This window comes from Acomys russatus, chromosome 11 (assembly GCF_903995435.1).
Source record: "Acomys russatus chromosome 11, mAcoRus1.1, whole genome shotgun sequence".
Taxonomy (NCBI): Eukaryota; Metazoa; Chordata; class Mammalia; order Rodentia; family Muridae; genus Acomys; species Acomys russatus.
Window position 1 is genome coordinate 55,245,871 of NC_067147.1, and position 27,617 is coordinate 55,273,487.

The following is a 27,617-nucleotide window of genomic DNA, read 5'->3' on the forward strand; positions in this document are numbered from 1 at the left end:
CAATTACTTTCCCAAACACTAGTCAGGTTGTTAGCACTATGATTTGCTTCTCTGGACTTCCAAATCTACCAGCAATTTTACTTGAGAAAATAGTACGTATCAAGGACAAAGAAGGCATCATAAACGCATTCCTTCCTGTGGCAGTGTCTTCCTGTGCACCTAGCACTCAGGGGTTGCCCTCCGCCCTGGGAGCAGTTTTGGCGGATGTGCTCCCAGGACACTTGATGGTCGCTGAGGATGGGTGGCTAGCATGAAAATGTGAGGATGTTTCTGCCACCGCTGCCTGGTACCCTGCTCCACACCACTTGGCTGTATAACCTCTCTTTAAAACAGAACATTGTTGGACACGATGAACTTAAGTGAAACGCTAACAGCACTGACCTTGACCCTAACCTTTTCTACACAGGTTTTAGTTTTGAATGTGACTGTACCCAGGCAACCACAAGTTACACTGCACATGACCTATTATGATAACAACATATCTCCATTCTCATGGCCCTAATGATACATTTCATTTCTGAGCAGGCTGTCACTCAGGAGTCAGTCGGAAGCGGACCCCTTGACGGTGTGAAGCTAGAGAAAGACACACTGACGCTGCAATCCCAGAGGCAGTGAGCTGCAGTCCTCTCCTGGGGAGCAGCAGTGGGAAAACTGGGGCTCCTTCAACAGGGTACGCAGAGTAGGAGCCCCTGGGAGTACCCTCAGTGCAGTAGGCAAACTGACGGTGCTTTTGAGTGCTCAGAGCCAGGGACTTGGCTCTGCCACGTCAAGCCTGCAGCTCCTCACTGCCAAACCTGTGGTGTTCAGTGCTCTCCACTGCCAAGCAGGCTTTGCTCTAAAACAAAAATGTCAGATTCGTTTCAGTGGAAGTCGGCTTTGTTCTAAGTCACGCTGGAAGAGCTGTCTAAGCCCCTGGGCTTATACAGTTGGCACTCCAGGGTGGCCAATTTCCCATTCTGGCAAGAGCCTGGGGTCCAGATAATGCTGGTGCAAACCTCGAGGGGAAAAAAAAGCAGTTGCAGGGGCTCGCTCACTGAGCATACGAACAGTGGCCCAGGCCTGAAAAACAATGTGCTAATGCGGGCAACAGTCTGGGGGGCACTGGCCCTCCTGAAAAGACACTTTGGGTTTGCTATAGAGGTAGGAAGTCAGGGACAGGAACAGGCTGGGCAGAGAAAAAGCCTCTTGGATGAGTGGCTTTTCCCCACCCGATACCTGTCCACCCCCCTGCTGGTCACACGTAGAAAAGCTACACTATTGCTCATTCGGTTTCAATAGTCATCACTAGGAGAACCAGCCGAATGAACGCCCACAGAAGGGGCTGAAAGCTGACATGCTTTCACAAGGAGGCAGACTGAGGTTACAAACACCCAGAAAGGCAGCGGACTGTGGCAGGTACAGCCATGGGCACCTGGGAGGGGCTCCACACACCAACAGCACTTGGTCCTTCTGGACAAGACCCATGGTCTGCAGCCCCCGCAGGAGGCATGGGGGCAGCAGCTCAGGTTCAGAATATTTGCCCCATTCATGTGGATTTGTAAAATAAGTAAGAAGTCCATTAAAAGTTATAATTTATAGAACATCCAGTATAAAAGCAGTCTTTAAAAAGCGTCTCTGGCTCTCAGAAGAAGTCTGCAGCCCTTGGCCTTCTCTTTGGGGTGGAGGCTGGTAGCTTCATGGCAGACAGAGGAGTGCTGGCCGGGGAGCTAGTGGGGGTCTTCAGCACTCCGTGGAGTGGCCTCTGCTCAGGGTTAAAGGCCACTCTGGAGAGGCCTGTGGGGCTGACTAGGATACTCTTGTCTGTCTTCTTAAATTCTGTCCCAGAGGAAAGGAAAGGGTGTTAGTTGGGCGCCATGTTTGTTCCTTCCAGGTATGCAGGGTTCACGACACACATTTCCCAGGCCCCAGAAACACACAAGACACCATGATACAGCGAGTTGGCGGGTCCTGTGTGTGTGGGCGGCAGTGACAGGCAGCCGCCTGGGACCTGCCTTTACCTCCAGCTCTAGAGGTGAGGCTGTTTTAGCTTGAGGTGTGTGCTCCTTGCTTCTCCTGCACCCTCTGCTCGCTCTCCAAACCCGCACATTCTCACTCGGGTAAACGAAGCTGTGGATGTTCATTCACTGCTGTCTACATAAATAGCAGCGTGTGGTGATATGTGCCTTTAACCTCTGCGCTGGGGAGGGAGGCAGAGGTGGTGGGTCTTTGTAAATTCTAGGCCAGCTGGAGATGGTCTCAAAATCCAAACCCAAGTAACCCCACCCCACCCCCACCTACCTGAGGAAAGGGACACTGGCACTGTCTGCCTGACTACTGACATGGGAACAGACAGGGGGAAGAGGACCTCTGGCTGCCAAAGAGCCCTGAGCCAGCTCCAGCTGGCTGGTCCCAAGGAAGGTTCCCAGAAGCCACCACTCACCTGCAGTCATCTGGCTGGTCCCAAGGAAGGTTCCCAGAAACTACCACTCACCTGCAGTCATGTTTCTGTTCAATCCAAAGGTGACTTTCTTGGAACTGGAGGGTGTTTTATTCAGCTGTAGAGCAAGGGAGTAACCATGGTAACACAGGTGCTCAGCCCCCTTTCCTGGGAACTTTTATGAAGAACTTACCCAGGGAGGGCCCTTGCGGTGTTTCCTGACCTGCACACACACAAAGGCTAACCGGGCGGCATGCTGCCTAAATGGCCTCCACGCCCAGACCTCACCTCTGCCCTTGACCTTTAAGACCACTTTTACGTGTGCACAGACCTCCCAAGCTGGACACTACATTCCCAGTGAAAAACAGCAAAGAAGGGTAAGAATGTTCGGAATCCCACATTCATTTTTTCTCAGAATCTTAAAGAAGTTATTATTATTCGTGTGTATGGTCAGTGTGGTGTGCACGTGACAGGTGAGTGAGTGTTCATCAGAGGACAACTTTTTTTTATTTTCTTCAAGATAGGGTTTCTCTTTTAGTCCTGGCTGCCCTGGACTTTGTAGACTAGGCTGGCCTTGAACTCAGAGATCCGCCTGCCTCTGCCTCCCAAATGCTGGGATTAAAGGCATGCGCCATCATGTGCGGCCAGAGGACAACTTTTGAAGTCGCTTCTCTCCTTCTACTTTGGGTTCTGGGGATTAAACACAAATTGTCAGACCTGGGCGGCAAGTACTTACCAGCCAAGCTGTCCAGCAGGCCCAGGATTTCTAAGCTGCAACTTGTAGCTCAGGCACAACTGATTAGCTCAGCCTTAAAATGCAGTCTACTTCAGTGGGCAGTGGACATGAATGTAAAATCTTTGCTAGAGATAGCACCCAAGGCCTTAATCTATTGCTGAGCAAATGCTCTACTGCTGGGACTCCATCACAGATCAAAATCCCCAAATTTGACAGCTCTGAGCTCAGCACGCTGTCTGCGTGTCCCTGCGGAGGCCTCACCTGGACAGCAGGACCTTGGGGACGGGTGGCAGAGCTGCCCTTTGCTTTCCTGAAGAACAGCGGCTTTGGTACGAAGCGGGTGTCGAACTTCACGAAGTCGCCCTCCGTCTTCAGCGGCTTCTTCAGAGTCCTGTCGCTTCGCTGTGAGAAAGGGGGACAGATATCTCAGGCACCTTGCCAGGCTCACACCCACGGGGAAGAAGTGCTGGCGGCTGACCCACCCGAGCCCCTTAGCCCACAGCCCACTGGTTCTGGTGCTAGCTCTGCTAGGAAGCCTCCTGCCCAGGAGAGCACAGCCTTCACTCTCGCTTTACTCTTGGTACCATCCCAGCAGGGATCGCAATGTCTTCTCAGCAGTAAAGCCCATTTTTTGGGTAACTTTATGCTCTAACACAGGTCCTACGGTCTGAATGATTTTCCCTTTGAAGGCACTCCGGGGTCTGTACATCTGGGAGGCTGAGCCTGGAAGCACCACGTGGGCTGCTTGGCCGGAGCCTGGTGCCTCCCTTGCTGCAGCACAATGCCCCAAAGCAAACCAAGGCCGAGAGCAGACAGCAGCAACTTCCCTAGACCCCCAACTAGCTAACAATCCCCCCAACTCCAAGACTGGCTGACAAGGCCATGAGAATCAGGCTACGAAGTAAAGAGGTGCCAGGGAGTCACTATCTTGGTGGCTTGGTGGGCCACAGCAGCGAGCGTGTGGTGTGGTGTGTTTGCCACACGTGTATGCTGAGCACAGAGGCAGTATGTTTCCTAGACATGGCACAAGACAAGAGCTTGGGTCCTTATTTATAGCCCTGGAAGTCCATAGAGGAAGAACAGTCTTTCATTAGCCTGCAAGTGTAAGAGCTCAGGGCTTCCTCTTTGCGGCAGGGCAGGGCCTGGCCTGGATGAATGGTGGGAGCTCTGGCAGTTTCTTAGCTTCATGTTTAACCCTCTCTGACTCGATGGGTCGGGAGTGATACTGTTGAATGGAACACCTGCACTTGGCCACTGAGACAGGAAGCTGCCATTTATTTCTTGGTAAGTAGTGTTATAAATCAGTGTATTTTGACTGTGACTTTGCTGAAGTGTAGCTGTCCCTATGTCTCATCCCTAGCAGGCAGCCGAGCCCTCTGAGCACACCCATTCAAGCCTAGCACACAAACTCCGGGCCCTTCCCACCTTACCAGAGCTTGGATCTGCCCGGCGCTGGACTCCAACACTCCGTTGTGCTCTACCAAATTTGACATCTTCTTCACTTTTTTCCTCTTTTTTAAGACTCCTATTTTTTGACTGGACAGATCACAGAGGTCAAGGCTGCTGGACGGTCTCTTCTTTTGTGACCTCTTGCACCGCGGCAGGGTGGTCTGGTCATCTTTCCCCTCCACTAGGCTTGCTGGGGTACCTGCCTTCTGCACGGTCAGGCCAACACCCCTAATATGGAGAGCTCCGAGCTTCCGTTTCCTCTTCTGGGCCTGGACACCTCCTGAGGAGGAAACGCAAGCAGCAGAGCTCTGAGGATGGCCAACGACAGGGCCATTCTCTGACGCGTCCTCCTGAGGTAAAGTGGTGGATTTCCAGATCTCTCTGTGGGCCCTCAGGCTCTTCTTTCTTGGCCGTTTCCTTTTACTGTGCATGGAAGCAATGGGTGTTGGCTTGGGGCTGTTCTCTCTGATGCTGGATCCAGCCTCTGCTGCAGGCGCAGTCACACAGGTCGGTGGGTCCTGCCTCTGGGCAGCACCAGGCTCACTGCCAGCACTCTGTGCTGGGGGCATGGCCACAGCATCCAGGTCCTGAGTCTCAGACTGGAAGTGGCTCCTCTTCTTTTTTTTCCTTTTCCTCTTGTGAACGTGGCCTCCACTGACCTCTTCACCAGCAGGAGAGACCGTGTTACCTACAGAAATGCAGACCAATGAGCGGCGGGCTGGCCCTGTTGAGGACTCTCAGGATGGCTGGTAGCCTGGGTTCTGTTTGTTTTTTTGAGATACGGTCTCAGGAAGGTCAGATTGGCCTCAAATTTGCTGTGCAGCCAAGGCTGCTGCAGGACTCCTGATACTCCTGTCTACCTCTCATGAGCGATGGAAATACAAGTGGACAGCATATGCCTTTAGAGACAGGGTCTCACCACACAGCTGTTAAGGTCTGGAATTAAAACACCCCAGAGGTGGGGCTGGGTAGATGGCTTAGCAGGTAAGGTGCTTGCTGTCAAGGTATGAGGACTTGACTTTGAATCTGCAGCACCCACATAGGAAGCTAAATCTGGCTGGGCGTGGTGGTGCACACCTATAATCCCAGCACTCAGGAAGCAGAGGCAGGCAGATTGATGTGAGTTTGAGGCCAGTCTGGTCTACAGAATGAGTCCATACTAACCAAGGCTACATAGAGAAACCCGTATTGGGGGGGGGGGGGGGGCAGCAGCAGCAAAGTGTGGAGAAATGTGACTGTAACCCAGTGCTAGGGATGGGGTGTGCGTGTGTATGCACAGGGTAAAACTGGTAGACACCCGAAGCTCAATGGCCTGCCACCCTAGCCACTCTGCAGAGTGCCAGGATAAGGGAGTGATTCTGTCACAATGGAGGAAGATGCCTGATGCTGACTCCTGGCCTTGGTGCTGGTGGACCTGTGTGCATTGGCTCACACACATTAGGCACATGTATTTGAACCCTTGACCCCTATTTAGGAAGGTTGCAGAACCTCTGGGAAGGCTGGAACAAGTCCTTGAGGTTTATAGGCCTGACCCTGCTCTTTTCTGGCTTGGCCAGACATAAGTAAGCTGCTTTATGCTCCCGCGGCTATGCCTTCCCCACCATGACCCATTATGCCCTAACCCACGGCCCAAACAAGCTTTTCTTCACTTAAGTTACTTCTAGTCAGGTGTGTGGTCACAGTAGCCCCAGCTAGCCTCACACGTGAAAGCGTCTTTAGCTTTCTGAGTGCTCAGATTATGTATGTGCAGCTGAGACTACTTTCTTGTGGTGCTGGAGACAGTACCTAAGGCTGGTCACCTGCTAATAAAGGTTCCGACTGTGGCTAGTTAGGTTAGCTGGTCCCACTTCCCTTCTCCTGTGACCCGACATCTTCCTCAAGTATATCTCAGTAGAAATGGGCGTATGATGAGATTTTCTTTCTTTTTGTTTCCCCTCTGTGTAGCCTTGGCTGATCCACCTGCCTCTGCCTCCTGAGTGCTGGGATTAAAGGCGTGCACCACCATGCCCAGCCTGAAAATGATTTTTATATTGTTTCATGTACACATGTATGTGTACTGCTTGTAGGGGCCAGAAGGTGTTGAACCCCCTGAAACTGGAGTTGCTGGCAGTTCTAAGCTGATATGTGGGTGCTGGGAATTGAACCTGTTCTCTGTCAGAGCAGGCAGTGTTCTTTAATCACTGAGCTATCTCTCCAGGCCCTAATTATTAAATAAATAAATATACAAACTAGAAACTAGTTTTTATTTTATTTTGTACATGTGGAGGTGAGAGGACAACTTGTGTAAAGCCATGTGGGTCCTGGGGACTGAGCCTGGAGTTGGCAGTAAGTGCCTTCATCTTCTGAGCCACCTTGCTAGCCCAGGTTTCTAACAAATTTAAAGTCAGAATACAGACAGACAGACAGACAGACAGACAGACACACACACACACAGAGAAATGTAACCACCCACGAAACCAAAACCAAAAGCTGCATCAAAGGGTAGCGTTTGGAACTCTAGTATTTCCCATGCTACCTAAAGCTGCCGTCCAATAGCAGATGCCTCTGCACACGTGCGGTGACAACAGTGGCTGCACAGAAAATAACAGAAGCTTACACTAGCTCACAATTTCCCAGACCTCAAGGGCAGAGTTACCCGGATGTGAGCAGGAGGTGAGCCTTCTTCAGCCCTGAGACTGGAGGCTTTGCAGCTTACCTCTCTCCCCTTCCGAGGCGGATCTCTCTAAAAGCTTCTTTCTTTTCTTCTTGTGCCTTTTCTGGCTGAGGGCTTGACCATTCTCATCGGTACAAATGTCTTCAGCAAAACCGAGTGGAGCACTGTTGACTGTAGGTGTCAAAGGGACACTGGTCAGCCTCCAAGGTCTTTCTGGACTGCTGCAGCAGTCTAGGCCCTGGGCCCCTCTTTAAGCCACCCAGCTAAGACCCCCGGGTCTGACTTCTGCTCCATCCACCTGTATATCCAGCCGCTTTTCCTAACTAACTCAGAGGCTCCTGGCCAGAATACACACTGGACAGTGTAGGTGTCTCAAGTAGTTAGCATTACATTTGCTCTGGCTCTGTGAGCCCACCCAGTGCACAAGGAACAGGACAGCTGGTTCACTGGCCTGCTCAGGTTTTGTTTTTGTTTTTTAAAAAAAAGATTTATTTATTTATTATTTGTACAGTATCTGCCCTCATGTGTACCTGCATACCAGAAGAGGGCACCAGAACTTACAGATGGTTATGAGCCATTATGTGGTTGCTGGGAATTGAACTCAGGACCTTTGGAAGAGCCTCTGAGCCATCTCTCCAGCCCTGCTCAGGATTAACCAAGGTAACAGCACCTTACCTTGGGAACAAGTGTCCTAAAAGAAAACTAAAGGTTTTGAGAAACCAGGATTTTCTTCTTAGCCAAGGATTGTAATCTTTCTAGTCTGGTTTTTTAAAAAACCCATAGGAGTGTTTTGCCTGCATGTATGTTTGTGTATCACGTGTATGCCTGGTGCTCAGATGCCAGAAGAGGGCGCTGATTGGATCTTAGATCTGGAGTTGAAGGTGGGTGTGAGCTACTGTGTGGTTCTAGAATTGAACCTCGGTCTTCTAGAAGAGCAACTAGTGCTCTTGACCACTGAACCACTTCTCCTGCCTTCCCTTCCTCCATAAACTGTAGAAAGCACCAATAAAAATGTAAACAAATACCACATTATCCCCACACAGGAGGCACCAGATGGATGGAAAGAGGGCGCAAAGGTTCTTGCACCTGTGGCATTTTCGAGGGTATTCGCTGAGGTATGCCAGCTTAGGTGAGGGTGGCCACCCCGTAAGCTACTTTCCAGAGAAGGCCTGCAATGCCATGTCTCAGACTCCGGCCGCATGCCCTGGGTGGGTGTGTACGGGGCGAGAACATCCTGACTCACAGTCCACTTCTTCTTACCTTCAGAGAGGTCCTGGAACCTGAAAAAGAAAAGAATGCATGGAAACTCAGAGTTCAAGGCTGGTTCTGAGCACACAGTAGGGATGTGTGCGCCCTTCCTTCCCCTCTTGTCCACGGGAAGGGGGGAGCAGCTCCCCGAGGGTGCGATGAATTGGGGAGGCAGAAACCTAGGATGAAGGCATCTGAATTCCATCAGCACTGTATGGGGCACAGTGGCTACAGAACCTCTAGGCACACAAAATAGCAAGAAACACATTCTTTTTTTTTTTTTTCCTTCCCCTGAGACAGGGTCTCTCTCTGTAGCCTTGGCTATCCCAGACTTACTTTGTAGACCAGGCTGGCCTCGAGAGATCTGCCTGCCTTTGCCTCCCGAGTGCTGGGATCAAAGGCGGGCGCCACCATGCCCAGCTATAAGAAACCCATTCTTTTTCTCACTTGTTTCTGAAGGAGACAGCTCAACATACTGCTATGTGCAGGGAGCTCGGCCCAGTAGGGTTCTCTTTGTGCATCAGACCAAATAATCAAAGCTAAGGATGTGCGTGGGGCTGGGGTGGGTGGCTGGGGAGGGCAAGGCAGGCCCAGCATCCACACTGGAGACCTTTAGAGACCCTGCTATAAAACACGAGGACTTATGGATGCCATCTTTGAGAGTCTCTTTTCTTAAAATGCTACTTTTTGGTGTGTGTGCATGTTTGCATGTGGAGACATATGCATGCAGAGGTCATATGCAGGGGCTCTCACTTGAATGCAGAGCTTACTTGGGAGTTCCATCTCTGCCTCCCAAGCAAGTGAGCTGCTGAACTTCATGAGTGCTGGGGTTAGATATGAGCCTCCACGGCTGCTGGGCACTTCCACGGGTACGAGGATCCAAACTCCCAAGCCCTCATGTTTCCTTACTCCGCAGCAAGGGTTAGGGTTAGGCCATGTCCCTAGCTTCCTTCTACAGGATCCGTAATATAAAAGGTAGAGCTTGGAGTAGTACCTGCTAACCTAAACAAAGGGTGTGACCAATCAGTCAGAATGCACCAGCTGGCTTTCTGGCCAATCACCCATATCACTGTGGTCCCAATGACACTGATGCTGACTCCTGGATTGCCTGACCCTTTGGGCACAACCCTGATGGAAGGTGAGGGTGAAGGTGACTAGCTGAACCTCTCCTTCCCTCCCGTGGCATGCCAGCAGGTGACCTGAGAGGAGCACAGTGGCACCACCGCCCTATAGCTGTGTGGGGTAAGGAAGGCTGCCCCCCCTCCTGACTTCAGTTCACACGTTTGCTATGTCGCTATGAATATAATGATAAAGGATAAAGAAGACAAAGGGGGCGGAGCGGCTGGAAAGATGGCTCAAAGGTTCCAGAGGACTGAGTTGGTTCCTGATCCCCACTGGGCGCCTCACAACTGCCTGTAACTCCAGTTCTACGGGACCACTTTTTCCTGGCTGCTGCAGGCATCCAAATACATGCGCGTGTGCGTACACACTCACACACAGTTACACTTAAGCACATGGGAGTGCTGGTGTGGCCACAGGCTCTCACTGGCTGCTTACTTTCTGATCAGTCTGCAGAGTCTCTTCCGGTTGAAGGGAGGTGTGCTCTTCGAGTTGGCGATTTCCAGGAGTCGATCAGCAACAGCCTTATAGTCAAACTACCATGAAGAGACAGGGAATGTGAGTGGTGGCGAAACAATCACCATCTATGTGTTTTAGGGAATAGTCCTCTCCTATCTGTGTTCTCAAACATGGAGCAAAATTGGCCCAATGAGCCTTTTTTACGTTTGTCCTGGGTTCTCAATTTTAGAAGCTATAATAGTCTTACTTTTTCAAAGCACACTGTGTGGTGTGTGATGTGGTATTTGTGTGGTGGCGCACGCCTTTAATCCCTGTACTAGGGGAGCAGAGGCAGGCGGATCTCTGTGAGTTCGAGGCCAGCCAGGGCTACACAGTAGAAATACCCTATAACCAAGCAACCAATCAAGCAAAAGCCCAAACTGGAAGCCCAGCATGTGGTGCTCAGCTGTATTCCCAGCACTTGGGGGGCAGAAGGGTCACTCTGAGTCCCAATCCAGTCTAGACTATATAGCAAGATTCTGCTTTAAAACCAAAACAACCCCCTTCCCAGAGAAAAGTACGAGGGCTGTTATTGCTGCACAAAGGAAACAGACAACAGTGATTAGAAAATGAGAATTCGTGTCTTTCAAAATCCCACCTCACGTATCTTTCATTGTTTATTTTTGAGACAGGATCTCTCTATGTAGTCCAGGCTGCCTTTGAAATCAGAAAACTGTCTACTTCTGCCTCCTCAGTGCTGGGATTAAAGGTGTGTGCCACTATGCTTGGCTTCTTTTTCTTTTTTTGAACCAGGAGATTACTAGACAGCCCAGGCTGGTCTTGAACTCGAGACTCTCCTATATCCTGAGATTCCATGTATGCAACATCATGTCAGCCTAAAATCTCACTTTTAAATTTGTCCCCACAAGCTCATTCTAAGGAGTTAACTACAGAAGGGATTATAAAGACTTTACATTTCAGGCCCTGTGGCTTAATGAGCTCTGACCCTAATTCTTTAGCCAAGCCACCCCAGGCCAACCCACATTCTATAAAAAGCAAAAGCCGCCCCCACCTGGAGAGGTGACCCTGAATCCTTCAAGGCTGCACAGCTGTCTCTTTCTCTGTTGCCAATGACTCCATCTCTGAGACATTCACCCAGTGCTGCCAAAACACATCCAAAGACAAAGACACAAGTCTTGACATCCGTGAATAGATATGGCTCAGTTCCTCCAGGCTCTGGGTTTAAGCCCCATTACCAGGCAGAAAATTAAAAACAGTGCACCAGCAACTGCTGCTGGGGGAGATACATGGAATTAGCCTCTTAAGAATGCCCGTCTTTTATTTTGTATGTGAGGCTCTAGGTCTTATCCCCAGTACCAACCCCATACTGAACAACCCTAACCCCCACAAAACAACTACATCCTGAATGGAAGCTGTATGCCAGAGGGGAGCCACAGACACAGTGTGTGATCTTGACTAGAGGGCAGTTCTCACAGGCATGGGCCAAACACCTCACAACAAAGGTAAGCTCCTAGGAGGGACAGAATCAACCTGGTGTTGGGTTTCTCCCCAGGGCCTCTGGCCGTATATCTCTTACGTACCCTGCTTCATGTGGTGGTGGTGGTGGGGGTGGGGGCTATATTCAGTGAGATGCTAACAAAGTGCTTAGCCAGGCAAGTTTATGCCACTCAAGTTCAAGGGCTTCAGTTCAACCCTTGGAGTCCATGTAAAACTGCTGGGCATGGCAGTATGGGCCTAAGTACAGGAAAGGCACAAACAGATGGGCCCCTGGGACTCAGCGGCCAGCCAGCCTAGCCCAATTAGGCATCTTCCAGGCCAATGAGGAAACCCATCTCAAAATAAAAGGTGGATGAAACCCAAGGAATAACTCCCAGTGCTGACAACTCGCCTCCAAGGCGCGCGTATGCACACCCCCCCCCTCCAAACAAGCAATACCTAGCCAGTCAACCAACCCCCCAGAAAAGAGCATAAAAGGAAAGGCTCTCACCGGCCTTCTTCCCACTGACTTTCCTACAGGCCGTCTTGTTTACGGGGATCTCTTCTCCAGGGAGGCCGCTGTCACTCACTTTGGTTTTCTGCTCTTCCACAGTCTCTTCAGGTACAAAAGCAGACTGATCTACAATGACTTCAAAAACACCCCTAGCTACAGTCTGTACCAGTGTGTGGCTGAGGGCAGAAGCACAGTGGAGAGAACGGGATTAAAACACTCAGTCTGGAGCCTGTGCAGAAACGAGCGTAGCTGAGGACAGCTCGGGTGGGTGAGTGGGTGAGTGAGTGAGTGAGTGTGTGTGTGTGTGTGTGTGAGTGTGTGCGCGCGTGCGCGCGCGCGCCCACGCGCCTGTGCCTGCCTGTGGCCTGGTGTGTCCACCAAATGGTCAGCCAAGGCTCAAAGACACTCCTGCAGCAGATCCACTGAAGGAAGATTCAAGGAAGCACCACATGCCACAGGACAGACAGAAGGCAGGGAATTGGTGTTGGAGAGTGCCCTGGAGTGGCCAACAGAACCTGCTTCCTTCTGAGCAGGATCTTGTGTAGCCCGGGCTGGCCTGGTCTCAGGCCTGTGAGGGGAATTAGGAATGGGTATTCCTTGCTCTAGTAGTTGCCTGGCATTGTGCTGCACAACAGAGCCCACCCTCAAGCACCAACGAAAGCAGTGAGAACATGCGAGCCACTTACTCCTTAGCCTTGGCAGCAATTCTGCAGAATGGATCAATTAACTTGAGGTTCTGGTCTGCTAAAAGCTGTAATTTAGACATAAAATAGAGGGGAAATGAGGGAGGCAGCTGTTTCTCTCTTCTGACACGTTCTAGAAGAGGGAGCATCTGCCCATCTCATAGGTTAGATCAGCTGCAGCCATGCCTGTCGTTGGCAATCCCGGACATATTGAAGGACCTTCCCAGCAGTCTGAGCTGGCCTTGCACTGGTCTTCTGGGTGTCTTAGGGCAGTGACTTAAAGAACCACCAACTGGTTAGGGCTAAGCTGCAGCGCTCCTGCCCCCTGAGACAGCTGGGGGTGGCACCTGCCCAACCGAAGGCCCTGGCTAGCTCCAGATCGCAAAGAAAATGTGAGTTCTATGTGGATGCTATCTCAGAGCATGAGACAAAGGCATTCTTTATTTTTAAATTTCATTTACTGATTCAGTATATGTGTACATGTACTGCCCCTTTCTTAAAAATATATCATTTATAAGAGGCAGGTAGATCTCTGAGTTCGAGGCCAGCCTGGTCTACAAGTGAGTCCAGGATACAGAAAACCCCTGTCTCAAAAAACTAAAAAGAAAAACATAATCTATAATTACTTTTACTTAATATATTTATAAAACATTCAGTACAGGATGCCAAACAGAATAGTAAAAATTGCTTATATTCCCAAACTGAGAAAATTATCTGTATGAAAAAGTGTACCTTTTCTTTCCAGCTTTTAGTGCATTGGGTATAATCAGCACAGGGTTGCGCAGTCTACTGCTTTTCCCACACAGCTTTGGGAATACTCACTATAAACTGTTTCTTTCCCTACAGGATTCTGCAAATTGTTTTCAGCTCTTTCAGCAGGGTCTTGCTGGGCAGCACAGGCTCCCCTGGACCTGGCCTGCTTCAGTGCTGAGATGGCAGACGCGTATCTCATGCCTGAACATGGGGCCTCACGTGGGGAGAAGGTGCAGAGAGGCTGCTATTTCTGACTGTGCCCATAGCGAACCCCCCCACCCCCCAGCACAGTGGCCCCATCGGACAGTGCTGCTTCTCACCTCGCTCCCTCCCACAGTGGAAAGCTCATCCAAATAAACACTGATCAGGTGGGATCGCACACCTTCAGGAGAGCGACTCTCGGGACTCAGGATCTCTTTCATCAGGATGTCCAGAAAAAGTTTGATTTGGCTAAGGAACAGCAGAAAACAAACCAAGGAAATCATGAAATGTGCAGGCAAAGGGATGGAACTAGAAAAACATCATCCTGAGTGAGGTGACTGAGAGCCAGAAAGACACACGTGGTCCGTGCGCGCTTGTAAGTGGACAGAAACAGTTTACTGCTCATACCGCGTAACAGTTAATATGAGGACCAAGAGGAAACCAGCTACTCTGATCAGGCTCCAGGGACTGTTTTAGGCCCTTGACTGGATTTCAACTCCCTTGGGCCAGGATCTACTCTGCTTCTAGCACTACGTAGTGGTGGGCATAGGCCAGCCACTTCACGGTTCTGATTGCCTGAACTCTTAGGAGTACTCTACTCTTCTATAGAGGTTTTCGGGTGTAGGGGGGCACAGAAGATCACAGCCAGGGTCTCATACCCCTTAGGCAAGCAAGCACTCTTCCACTGAGCCATCAGCAACTGTGACACGCTTTTAATGACACATGTTAATGTAAAGAGTTTACCCACCTTTCTTCCCAGGCACTCCGCTTGAGAACTTCAAAGGACTGCCTCAGGACCAGACGGATCAGCTAATGGTTGACATATTATTAAAATAAAAGTTAAAAAAAAAAAAAAAAAAGAAAGAAAGAAAGAAAAGAAAAGAAAAAAGCAAATTCTGGATCAACAGCACTGAGCCAGACAGTGGTACGTGCCTGTACCCAAGCCAGACACCAGCCTACACAGCAGAGACTCTGCCACACAACCTCCAGAAAACATGCCAATGCTCCCCAGCCCCATCCCAACCACTCAAACAGGGACAGAGGCCCCTTCAGCACACACTCCTGTGACTGCTGCACTCTGCCACAGCACACCTGGCTTCCCATCGTTCTCTGCTTGGATGGAAGCTAGGTCTTAAGAAGGCCAGGCCAGGCAGCTCCTGTTGGAGACCCTCACGCCCATGTTTCTGGGTGCTACTTCCTTTCTTCCCAACAGCCTTTCTTTCTCTTAAAACTCTAGTGCTTATAACCCATAAAACCTCTTAGCAAGCCAGGCAATGGTGGTGCAGGCCTTTAATCCCAGCACTCGGGAGGCAGAGGCAGGCGGAGTGAGTTCAGGATAGCCAGGGCTACACAGAGAAACCCTATCCTGAAAAACCAAAACCAAAACCAACTAACCAACCAACCCTCACTATCAAACTCCAACTCAGATTCAAAAAGAGGAAGGGGGAAAAAACAAGGGCAGGCAAGTGCACTACCACTGAGCTGCAGCCCAGCTCTCTGCTGGTCTTTGGACAGAACATTCTGAGTCTATCCTTCGAGTGGCTGTGGGGGAGGCACCCCCTTACCATGTAGAACTTGTCCAGCCGCCGCTTGTCGATGCCTTGCCACTCTCGATTCATGGTCTGCCAGAAGGTCTGAACGAAGAGGTGTTCTGCAGGGACAAGAGGCTCTCAGTGCGCAGCTGCCACATGAGCTCACAGCAAGAAGGAAGTGACAGAGACCACAGCTAGTTCTCTTTATATGTCTGTCCCAAGAATGCTTGGAAAGGTAGAGTTTGGCCAATAACTGGATTTGTTCGGTGACTTCCTTTATGGCTATCTAGAGACATCATAATAAGACGCTATCGGCATCTCTCAGTCAGACTGCTCCCCAAAGCACTGTTCTTTGTCTGCCTCAAGCCCACCCCTCTTAGAGTTCCCTTCTACCACACTTGCACCCAACAACCAACCCACTCTAGATATCCCTAGAGCACCCTTACAATTCATGTACAAATGCAGGTTTTCCTGAAGCGCTGTCTGGCTGATTCACAGCATACATTATTTAAACCACAGAATCTTTAAAATTGGAAATCTTTCCTTATCTACTGATTTTTTTTCGAACACTCCCACTCCCTTCGATGTAGGGCTTGCTAGTGCCCAAGCTGGCCTGGAACCCCGCGCTCCTGTCTCAGCCTTCAGCCTGTGGGGATTACAGGCATGTACTGCCACGCCCAACACAATTCACTAACAAATGCAGACCCTTACTTTACAACCAACGTAGGATTTTCTGTGTTATAAGTCAGCTGGAATTCAGAGAATGCCAAACAAAAGTAACTGCTCTCTAACTTCAGAAATCTTCACCTTTTCTTTCAGGTAGAGAAGGGTCACCTTACTCCATTACAGTGATTTATTGCCACAGTGGCTCTGCTCTTGGCCAGGGTGCATCTGCTGGGTTACTGTACACACTGGCATATGCAACACAGCCTGAATCTGGAGACTGTGGAGGAGAGCTGATCACTCTCCGAGATGCCAAAGATCTCCGCTCAGTTAGCAGTTGAGTGTTTACAGCAAGAACAGGCCCTGACACCCACAAAGTGCTAGCAGGGAGCTCCCTTCTCACTATTACCCAGGAGAGCACTGCCTAGGTTCCCCAGGCAAGCTCTCAAACCCACTGAACAGGAGTTCTGAGAGGCAGGAAGAAGGCAGGACTTACGAGCCTCTGAGCTGTTCACAACATGGATGAGCTGGGAGATAATGTCTGCTAGCTCCTCCTGCAGAGGTGGGTGGGGAGAAAGAGCGGTTAGCAGGTGCCCACGCTGGGCACAGCGCTGCGGGATGTGGCCTCCTCCCTCTGTGGCCTTTATCTACTGTGAACCTCAATGAGATACTGAGCTAAGATGATTGATGTGTCTCTGGAAAAATGCTAAAACTATGTGTTCAAGAAAGCATCTCCAGTGAGAGGTTGAATGACTCCAGGAAAATAATCTTAAGTCCAATTCCTGGTCTTTTTTGGAGACAGAATTTCTCTACACAGCCCCGGTGGTCCTGGAACTTGCTCTGTAGACCAGGCTGGCCTTGAATTCAGATCCACCTGCCTCTGCCTCCTAAGTGCTGGGATTAAAGGCATGAGATACTATACTCCATCCTGGCTTTGACATACAGACTAAGCTGAATCTATTATGACTACTGAATGCTGCAAAGGCAGAAGGTACAGCGTCACCTTGCTGGGTTTTCACTCCAGTCTTCTGCTGGATCTGGCCGGAGAAGGGCTGGAATGCCAACAGCGTCCTCTAGCTTGTGCTCTGGGCAAAATTTCCCTCCCAGGACCAAACCTGTGGAGCCACAGCAGGCTCCATCACCAGAACTAAGTGGCTGGGCCTAGAAGAGGCTTCTGTTTCCCAGCTACCTGAAGACGGGAGTCCTCACCGGCACTGCTTACTTCTCCTAGGCCCAGAGTTCCTTATTCGTCTTGAATGAACTCCAAGACTTGAAGCCGATGTTCCTTTAGCTGGTTCTCTTCCTCCACTAAAGCTGCTCCTTGCTACTTCTGAATACAATGTCACAATATTTTGCTCCGCTATCCCACTCAAAATATGTTCAGTAGAATCAACATAGTGAACGGAGGCGAGTCAGTATATGTCCTGAGAAAAGCGGCAAGGCTTCGCATACAAGATAGTGCTAGCGGAGGATCTGCTCTGTGGCTGTGTGCTGTGACCCGCACGCCCCTGCTACTGAGGTGGGTCTAGTTTCAGACAGAACAAAACTGGTCTATGGTAGTACTGGTGGCAGGCTCAGTGGGCAGGGATAAAAAGCTCGCCTGTGCGTTCTGGTCACCAGTGCAGCCCTGTGGCACGTTAGCCATAGGGCCGGGCTGCTCGCTCTGGGTGGGAACTGAAACTCAGCAGGTGACTGTGTGGCCTGAGCACCAGGCCCTGTGGGACCTTCACTAGGCCCCTGCTGGGCTTCGGACCATGCATTATAAACAACAGAAAACAAAACAGAACCGTTAAAAATGTCATCTAAAACCTACCATGGAGGCTACGAAATGGCAAACAATAGGGAATCTAAGACTTAGTGTGTCCAGGGTGTCTGAGTGCACAGCCTAAGTGCCTGCTGCCCCTTCCTGGGGGACAAGAGCTGAGACAATGGGTACTTGAAGCATTTACTTCCATCTGATTGGGGGTGGCAGCAGAGTGGCAGAGCATAAACAATCAAGTCTCTTATCCATCGTGGCTAAGGTCCAGGAACATGATGAGGGGGCCGCGTTACCTGCAGAAGGGGCTCGTCCTGTACCCACATGCAGTAGAAGAGTCCTTTCCATATTTTTAGGAGTTCTTCCTGACTGAAACTTCCTGCGGGAGGAAAAATGGTACAACCTCCTTAGAGTCCTTATTCTTTCTGTAATGTTTACAGTTGTGATACAAGTGGCAAAACTGCTACATACACTCCCTTCCTCCGCACACCTTTCTGTAAACCTGAAGTACACCTTATTATGCTGATGGTAATGTTCCAAGCAAGCCCGAGGTACCACACGTGCTGTTTGTTATCAGCCAAGCGAGGGTGGCAATGGGGGGCAAGTCCTTATCGGCAAGTGTGACGTACATACAAGGCCTTGAACTCATCCCTTGAACCAACAGGAGAAGAAGAGAAGTTCCACTGATCTTAATGAAGGAAAACTACAAATCCTATAAAAGATCCACTAAGTGCTCCTAGCGAACGAGGCTGGGGACAAGGGGTCACACACAGCCTCTAGCTACGTGTACAAGTAGGAAGTCTTTTCAGCACACTGGGACAAACTAGATGAATAAAAACAAGTTTTTCTTTTTTGCTGGTTTGCTTGCTTAGTTTTTGAAGTCAGGGCCTTGACACTGGTGATCCTCCTGCCTCTGTGTTTTGCCTTACACAACTCAAGTGTTTATTTGAAACCAGTGTACCATTAGCTCTAAAAGACATCTTTAAAATGACAGAGAGCCCCTGTGATGGACTAATGCTTCTTTAGTGTACTGAATGAGCTAATTTAATTTAATTTAATTTATTATTATTTTTGCTTGTTTGTTTTTTGAGACAGGGTTTCTCTCTATATATAATAGCTCTGGCTGTCCTGAAGCTCACTCTGTAGTCCGGGCTGGCCTCACACTCAGGGAGATCCACCTGCCTCTGCCTCCCAAGTGCTGGGATTAAAGGCGTGTGCCACCACTGCCCAGTGAGCTAATTTTATTTTATGACTGATTTCCAGCTGACTGAAGACCTGACTCTGGGCTGGGGAGATGGCACAGTAAGGCAAGCCCACCTATTATGCAAACATGAGGAGCTGCCTGAATCTTCAGCTCCACATAGAAGCTCGGTCAACCCGGCCTAGCAGAAACACTAAGCTTCAGGTTTGGTGAGAGACCTTTTCTTAAGGGAATAGGGAGGGGGAAAGGGGGAGAGAGATCATAAAGGCCACCTAACATCGTCCTATGACTTTTCATGCACACCCCCTCCCACACTCCCCCAAAAAAGCTTTTTGTGTCCCTCCCCCGCAGAAAGGTCTTCTCCTTTCAATGCCTTTAATGCTGCATTTGACTCTTTTGTGATAGGTTTGGTTTTTCGAGAAAGAGTTTTCCTGTGTAGCATTGGCTGTCCTGGAACTCACAGCAATCCACCTGCCTCTGCCTCCTGAGTGCTGGGACTAATTTTGTGATAGTTTTCTACTTAAAACAAAGATACAACGACAGCACGTGCAGTAGCACACGCCTTTGATAACAGTACAGATGCAGAGCAAGACTGTCTCCAACAATGCACAAATCCCCAACACCAGGGTAACAGACTCCACAGAGGCAATGTGCCAGCTGGCCTCGCTGATGATGTAATATGGCACACATCCCCTAGCGCCTGTCCAACTGCAGCTACAACTTTTCTTATGGTAACCCGCTCCTGTATTTGATCATGCTCCGAGACGGCACATGGAGAACTGGTGGCTCCGAGTAAAGACTGGTGACTGCAGAAATTACTTTAGACCGCACCAAACCATCAGCTGGGGCTTATCACAGGAAAACCAAGAACAGACAGTCTAAGTAATCTTATAAAATCTGACTTGTACCCCTGAGTACTCGCTTATAGGTATCCATGTTAAATGAGACTAAGGCATGACATTTTACAAGACAAATGACCCACATTCTGTAACAAATAAGCAGCACAGGCAAAAAAGAAAAAGCTAAAGAGGCCCCTGGAAATTAAGTCCACAGATATACTAGCCAGAGGAGCCTTGTTTGGATTGATATAAAAACACAAAAGGTGATGAGAAAGGCTGGAGAGATGGCGCAAAGGTTAAGGACTCTGACTGCTCCACCAGAGGTCCTGAGTTCAATTCCCAGCAACTATATGGTGGCTCACAACCATCTATATTGTGATCTGATGCCCTCTTCTGGCCTGCAGGTGTGTGTGAAGTCAGAGCACTGTATACATAATAAATAAATAAATAAATAAATAAATCTTTAAAAAAAAAAAAAAAAAGATGATGAGAAAAATCTAGCACATTGAATAATTTCATGACATCAAGATTTTTTTTTTTTTAATTTGTGTGATTTTTTTTCTGAGAGTCTTGCTATGTAGCCCAGGCTAGTCTTATGATGGCAGGTACATATCACTGGGCCTGGCTGAGACCTTCTTTATGCTGTAAGGATGGTGCTGTGGTTGTCAGAGGAGTCCCTACCTTTGAGGACTACATGCTGTGAGGTGAATGGAAGTGCGATGAGAGGCCTCAGGTCACATAGGGAAGGGGAACAGCAGATAAGCCGCTCAAGTGCTGGGAACCCCACACAGCAAGAAGAGGACACTTTCTTTTTCCCCCCCGAGACAGGGTCTCTCTGTATAGCCTTGGCTATCCTAGACTCGCTTTTGTAGACCAGGCTGGCCTCGAACTCACAGCGATCCACCTGCCTCTGCCTCCCGAGTGCTGGGTTTAAAGGTGTGTGCCACCATGCCCAGCTCTAGGACACTTTCAAATATCCGAAATGCCCCTCAATAAAAGAGGGGGAGGGAAGGGAAGGTGGGTAGAGGGGGAGAGAGGGAGCTGAAATTCCTCCACAAGCTTAGTGCTTTGATTTGACACCTGAAGAACTCTCCAAAAAGCGAGTGGGAAGCTGTCGCCATCAATGAGCCACAGCAGAGGGTTGAGGTTTTGGCTCCACATGAGGCCAGGGCTGGGCACTCCAGGTCTTGCATGCCAGCTGCACTGTTAGTCCCTTCAGGGCTAACAAGGCTGTAGAGGGAAGGAGGCAGTGGGGTGAGGTGTGGAGAGGAGTGCCAGCGATGAGGGCTCGAGCAAGTCAGAGACAGGGCAATCAACCTCCTCACACATAGTTCCCGCGCCTGCGTCCTTAGGATATCTGTCTTGGTTAGGCTTGGCATACAAGCCTTTCCTGTCTGCACAGGGGACAGTGAAAGATTGGGGAGCACTCAGTGGAGCATAGTTCCTTCAGAGAAACTGGGGCTCTGGTGTCACTGGCTTCCTGATGCACAGGGACATCTCTCTGCCCTTAAAATGTGTGGCACAGATGCTGGGTGGGGTCTGGCTGACCAGTCTTAACTTACCTTATGCGTGTGCGTGTGTAGTGAACTCTCAATCAACCTCAGGCCAAATGTGCAATGAAAATGCATTTTGCAAAATATTTACAAAATCCCAAAAGCTGTGGTCAGTGGTCAATGTGTGATTCACTGGCTTCTCCCCAGAAGGACACTGGGACCCGCCTGATATGTACCCCTGAAGATCGTCTCTATGTGCATAACCATTACATGTACCTCAGAACAGCACTGGTATGTGTGTGGGATGTGTTACCATAACCTGCACCTTTCACATGTACACACTGCCTCCTGGTGCCCCCACTCTCTGTTGGAGACTGGAGTCAAGGTCTCACATACACTAAGTGCTCCACGTTAAACTGTGTCCACAGACCTACAGATGGCTCTTCTAAGGGTACCAATATGACAAGCCAATGGTTAGTGACAATTCAGTGCACACAGCATCTCTGGACAGCTCACAGCGATCACAGGCAAAACTACCCCAGGCTTCCACAATGAAACATAGTGATGTCAACAGACTGACCACAGGCCTGGGGCAGCAGGCAGAAACAGGAGCTCAGGGACAGCACACCCTATCTAAGTTGTACTGAAGAAGGGTGACACAGCCTGGTGGAGGCACACTGTTGGCGAGGGCTCAGTTCCCACAGTCTATGTGTGGCATAGGGTTAGCATCAAAGCTAGAGCACACAGGAGCACTGCCAGGGCTGAGTGCTTTCCCAAGGTTAGTATCATTTCGTTCTTAACCTGGCCCCACTCATTTATCCCAGTTCCTTGCGGTGTGTGTGTGTGTGTGTGTGTGTGTGTGTGTGTGTGTGTGTGTGTGTGTATGTGTGTGTGTGTGTGTGTGTGTGTGTGTGTGTGTGTGTGTGTGTGTGTGTGTGTGTGTGTGTGTGTATGTGTGTGTGTGTGTGTGTGTGTGTGTGTGTGTGTGTGTGTGTGTGTGTGTGTGTGTGTATGTGTGTGTGTGTGTGTGTGTGTGGGTGTGTGTGTGTGTGGGTGTGTGTGTGTGTGTGTGTGTGTATGTGTGTGTGTGTGTGTGTGTGTGTATGTGTGTGTGTGTGTGTGTGTGTGTGTGTGTGTGTGTGTGTGTGTGTGTGTGTGTGTGTGTGTATGTGTGTGTGTGTGTGTGTGTGTGTGTGTGTGTGTGTGTGTACACACACATATGCATGGAGGCCAGAAGAACAACACTTGGATACTGGGTATTTCATGTGTGCGTGTCAACCCATCCTGTTGTTGTACTTTCTCTTCCGGGCCTGGAGAATTAACTCATCAAGCAGGCCAGGCTGGCTGTCCAGTGAGTCCCAGGGATCTGCTGCCTCTGCTTCCTGAGTGCTGGGAGAAAAGGAAGAAGCCGGGGCTGGGGAAGGGCTCGGCTGGTTAGAGGTGCTGGCCACACGAACCTGGTGGCCAGAGGTCCAGCTTTCGAGTCTGAGTCAAAGTGAAAGGAGAGAACTGGCTCTACAAAGCTGTTTTCTGATCCCCCAAACGTGTGCTGTGGCACATCCATCTCTCACATCGTGTGTGCTCCACACGCACACTACTGACACTAATAACCACAACTGCCATCGGGTTGGTTTTAAGATGCACCATAGCTTTGTTAAATGTTTAAGGCTGAGAACTGCTAACACAGGCAGGGACTGCCCGCTTGGTTCACTGCTGTATACCCTGTGCCAAGAACAGTGCACACAGTAGGACATGGTGCTTCATCAATGTTTGCTGCACTTAGAAGTGACTACACCAGGACTCACGAGCCACTATGAACTAAACTAAACACAGTGACCGTTTCATGACAGTAAAGACCACAAAGCTATCTATTTATGCTGCTCACAGACAGCTAGCTATGTGTTTCAGAAAGACTAAAATGTCAGATCTCCCAACAAGATGCAAGGGCGCAAAAACAAACTGAGCTTGTCAACGAGCAGCAAATGTAGGGCGACTTGTGCTTTCATTATGATCGGGCACAGTAATGCCAGGCACTTGCATTTTCTTATCCCATGATTACTATTACCATTGAATGTTTTCTTTTTTGCCTGCATGAATGTCTGTGTAAGGGTTTCAGATCCCCTGTGCGTATTGAGAATTGAACCTAGGTCAAGAGCAGATAGTGCTCTTCCAGAGGTCCTGAGTTCAATTCCCAGCAACCACAAGGTGGCTCACAACCATCTATACACGCAGGTGTACACGCAGGCAGAGCACTGTATAAAAAAAAAAAAATTAAAAAAAAAAAAACTTTTAGAAAAGATATTTAGCCAGGCGTGGTGGCGCACGCCTTTAATCTCAGCACTTGGGAGGCAGAGGCAGGTGGATCGCTGTGAGTTCGAGGCCAGCCTGGTCTACAAAGCGAGTCTAGGACAGCCAAGGCTACATAGAGAAACCCTGTCTCAAAAAACAAACAAACAAACAAACAAAAAAAAAACCAAAAACAAACCAAAAAAAAAAAAAAAAAAAAAAAAAAGACATTTACTCTGCAGTTTTATTTATTTACATTGCACGCATATATAGGTAAAAAGTCATTGTCAGGTATTTTCCTCACTAGCCCTCCAGCTAATATTCTGAGACAGGTCATCTCACTGAACCTTAAACTCATCATGTTGGCTAGACTGTCTAGCCATCAAGGCTACACCAGGATTACACTTGGCCTATAGACGGAGGCTGAGCACCTGAACTCAGGCCCTCTTGAGTATGTGACAAGTACATTACTGATGGAGCCACTGTCCTAGTTCCCGCAGTTTATTTTATGCATATGTTTATTTTACTTGCACTTACATATACCGTGTATGTCTGCCATGACTACAGAGGTTAGAAGAGGGTGTCAGGTGCCCCGGAACTGGAGTTATAGATGGTCATGAGCCACCGTGTAGGTGCTGGCACTGGAACTTTGGTTCTCCACAAGCACAGATACTCTTGGTGGCACAGGTCTGTAATCCCAGCACTCGAGAGGCAGAGGCAGGTGAATCTCTGTGAATTCAAGGTCAGCCTGGTCTACAAAGTGAGTCCAGGACAGCCAAGGCTACACAGAGAAACCCTGTCTCAAACAACAACAAAAAGCAAGATGCTCTAACCCGCCGAGGCATCTTTATAGCCCTCTACAGTTATTTAGAATTCTTGAAGGCGCACCACATTCCACAAACTGGCCACGATGATGAAGAGGGGAACAAGATAAGCAGGCCTGGTGGGATGGCGCTAAACCAGGAAGGATCCTGGAGTACTGGTGTGCGCCAATGGCTTGGGGCTCTTATGACATCTCGGTGTTCCAAGTCCTAGGCTGCTCTCTACAGGGGCCTAAGGAGCATGCTCTCTGGCTGTCTTGGGTCCAGATGTATTATACTCTTTTGCTTTGGCCTCCAGAGGGCCCTGCTAAGGCTCTATGCTTTTACCTATGGCTAAGAAAACAAAGGGAAGCTTACAGTGCTTAGGGGAAAAGGATACAAGCCATTGAACCCAGAAATAAAGTTATGTATCTGCACATAGCTAGCAGAGACCAGTCTTGGTTCTGGGAAATCCTGTCTCAAAACAAATAAACAGCCCCCCACCCCCGCCCATGTATCTAAGTACTACAAAAGGAAAACTTATTTTATAACTCTGGGGGTAACAATGAGGTGGGGGAGATAGTAAAGGAAGATGTCCCTCAGAAGAGATACTGCTAAAGGAGAAGGGTAGAACTCTTTGCAGAACAGCGGGAAGGCAAAGGCAGGGAGGTGAGAAACTCTGCTTGGAGCGCTCAGCCTTCAAGGGGCTTAAGGGCTACTGACTTAGAAGAGCAGGCGAGGACACCACGACTGACAGACTGTGACCTTCCTAAGACAAGATCTGCTTTAGGAAAATAACCTGGGCTGGTTTGTGGATGGCAGATTAACGACACATGGAAGCCCAGCCTGACAGGGAATGCCTTTAATCCCAGTACTCAGGAGGTAGAGGCAGGTGACTCTCTGGGAGGTTGAGGTCAGTTTGGGCTCCAGGACAGCCAGGGCTGTGACTCAGAGACACCTTGTCTCAAAACAAGCTGAGGGTCGAATGCCTTTAATCCTAGCACTTGGGAGGCAGAGCCTCTGAGTCTGAGGCCAGCCTGGTCTACAGAGTGAGTTCCAGGACAGCCAGGAGTACACAGAAAAATCTTGTCTTGGAAAAAATGAAACGAAACAAAACAAAACACCCCTCCCCTAAAACAAAACCAGAAAAACAAAAACAAAAACAAAAACAAAACAAAACAAAACCAACCAACCAAACAGAAGGCACAATGTAGTTAAGGAGATTAGCTAGGGAATAGACGGCAGAAATCTAGGTAATATAAAGGAATTTCTGGTTAAGGCAATGGTAATTCAGGCTATCAAGAAGGCAGGACAAAGAGACAATATGTGTGTTTTGGGGAGCGGGAGTGGCCCCCAGTTTTGGTACTGAGGAACTCATGGGACAGCCAGGCAGAGCACCAGGTTAGCAGTACCAATCTGAGGGGTGTGTCTATGCAGCAAAGGTCCACCTGGGGCAACAAGTTAGGTTTAGGGACTACCAGCACATACATGTACACAGGAAACTTGAAAACATGAGGGCACACCGAATTCCTGGGGCAGTCCTTAACAGAAATGTTATGGGGGTGGGGTGGGGGTGGGGAGGAAGCGCAGCTGCCAAGACGGCTCAGTGGGTAGTAAGTAGCATTTGGTAAGAGAGGCTGACTACCTGTGTCTGACCTCAGGATTCCATGGTGGAAAAGGCAACTTTCGAAACTTAACTTCCACACGAGTGCTCACAAGAGCACACAACATAATTAAAAAACAAAAACAAAAAACCCACAATAAGTTTAGATTTTATTCCTCTATCAGACTTCTCAAAAAGTCTCTCTCCTCCTTTTTTGGCGACAAGGTCTTGCTTGTTCTATGGCCTTGGCTGCCCTCACCCTTCCAAGTGCTGGAATTAACGGTGTGAGTTATCATATGGGGGCAGATTTCAATCAAAAAATATCTTTTAAAAGATTTATTTTCTGGCTGGGTGTGGTGGTGCACGCCTTTAATCCCAGCACTCAGGAGGCAGAGGAAGGTGCATCTATGAGTTCGAGGCCAAGGCAGCTAGGGCTACACAGAGAAACCCTGTCTCAAAAACAAACAAAAAAAAATTATTTTCGGTGTATGAATGTTTTGCCTGTCTGTCTGCGCACCACGTGCACGCGCCTGGTGTTAGGAGAGGTCAGAAGGGGTCACTCCTTTCCAGGAAATGGTTCTGAGCTGCCATGTGGGTACTGGGACTCGAACCGCTGGGCAATCGCTTCCAGATTTCAATGTGAACAACACGTAACTCAAACTTTAAGCAACTGACTGCAACCTGAAACTGCCACAGCACTCTGCAGTCCAGACCTTATGTGCTCACCCAAGAGAGAATCTATTCTGGATCGCTTAAATAAAATCTTGCAATGCATTCAACGGCAGTTAAAATCCAAACGAAAACGCCAGTGGTCTCGCCACACTGCTCCCAGGCTCAACTTCACCTGAACACGCCCTGCGCGCCAATTTACTGATTTCTCTGGCCCGGGGCATACTTAGTTCTTTATTTCGTCTGCCTGGCTGGCTTCCTCCTGTCAAAATCTCACAGAACACAGGAGGCTTCCTTTATAGGGACTTTCTCCTGCACTTTTCTCCACCTCTGGTATACATCCCCGCATTCCCGCATGCTCCATTGCATCGCCACGAGTCCTGAAACCACACTGCCGGAGTTCCTCCGGGGCACGAATACAGCCTCAACTCTTTTCCGCACCCCACCGCCTGCAAGCACTATGCAAGGAAGAAATCCAGAAACACAAATGAGCCTCGGCGAGCTGGGCCAGTGCTGAGATTGGCTCTGGAGCTCCGCCGCACAGCCCGTAGCAGCCGCCGCCACCCGTGCCCACCTGCGCGACCCTCGCCGCGCGCCGTGGCACGGACCTGGGCCCACACCTGTGTCGCTCTGCGTTCTCGCGCTGAGATACTGCCGCAGCTTCCTCACGGCGCGGTCGCGGACTCCCTTCTCGCTGGAGGCCAGCCGCTGAGCGAACTGGAACTCGGCCGACTGCATGGCGGGAGCCATCGCACCCGCTCCAGCATCCCCGGGTTGCGCGCGTGCCGCTCGCCGCCGAGCAATCGGTACTGCGCCTGCGCCCAGGCCGTGGCGCGCGGGTGATGGCGTCACCGGCGCGCCTAACGCCCAGGGAGCCCGCGTGGCTGCGGCCCGAGCGGACGCTGCAGCACAGCTGCTGAAGTATGTCCTGTGGGTGGTCCAAGTTCAGGCGGTTGGCGTGGAGGTTATATGGGATCAGATCTCCGCCAGCGAGACGCCGGTTTGATGCAGTCTACAGTCTAAGCACAGCTAACAAAGAGCTGTCGGGAGAGCGACCTCCACTCACCC

General features: G+C 49.8%; 1 protein-coding gene across 1 annotated transcript; it reads right to left on the bottom strand.

Moving 5' to 3' along the window:
* Positions 1–1,016: 1,016 nt before the first annotated feature.
* On the bottom strand, positions 1,017–27,369 carry Rrp1b (ribosomal RNA processing 1B). Its single transcript, XM_051153365.1, has 17 exons — positions 27,170–27,369; positions 17,955–18,037; positions 16,399–16,456; positions 15,273–15,358; positions 14,456–14,517; positions 13,827–13,956; positions 12,757–12,821; positions 12,068–12,246; positions 11,132–11,220; positions 10,060–10,157; positions 8,505–8,534; positions 7,297–7,418; positions 4,578–5,289; positions 4,248–4,262; positions 3,414–3,543; positions 2,471–2,534; positions 1,017–1,815 (listed from the first exon to the last, which is right to left on the bottom strand). The coding sequence occupies exons 1-17, from the start codon at positions 27,297–27,299 to the stop codon at positions 1,622–1,624; spliced, it is 2,247 nt and encodes a 748-aa protein (XP_051009322.1). The 5' UTR covers positions 27,300–27,369; the 3' UTR covers positions 1,017–1,621.
* Between the last annotated feature and the right edge of the window lie 248 nt (positions 27,370–27,617).

Coding starts and splice junctions, on each gene's coding strand:
- Rrp1b (XM_051153365.1), bottom strand. CDS start 27,299: ATGGCTCCCGCCATGCAGTCGGCCGAGTTCCAGTTCGCTCAGCGGCTG. Junction 16,457..17,954: donor AGGACGAGCCCCTTCTGCAG/GTAACGCGGCCC, acceptor CCACCTCTGCAG/GAGGAGCTAGCAGACATTAT. Junction 11,221..12,067: donor AGTCAGTGGGAAGAAGGCCG/GTGAGAGCCTTT, acceptor GTGTTTTGGCAG/CACTGGGTGAATGTCTCAGA.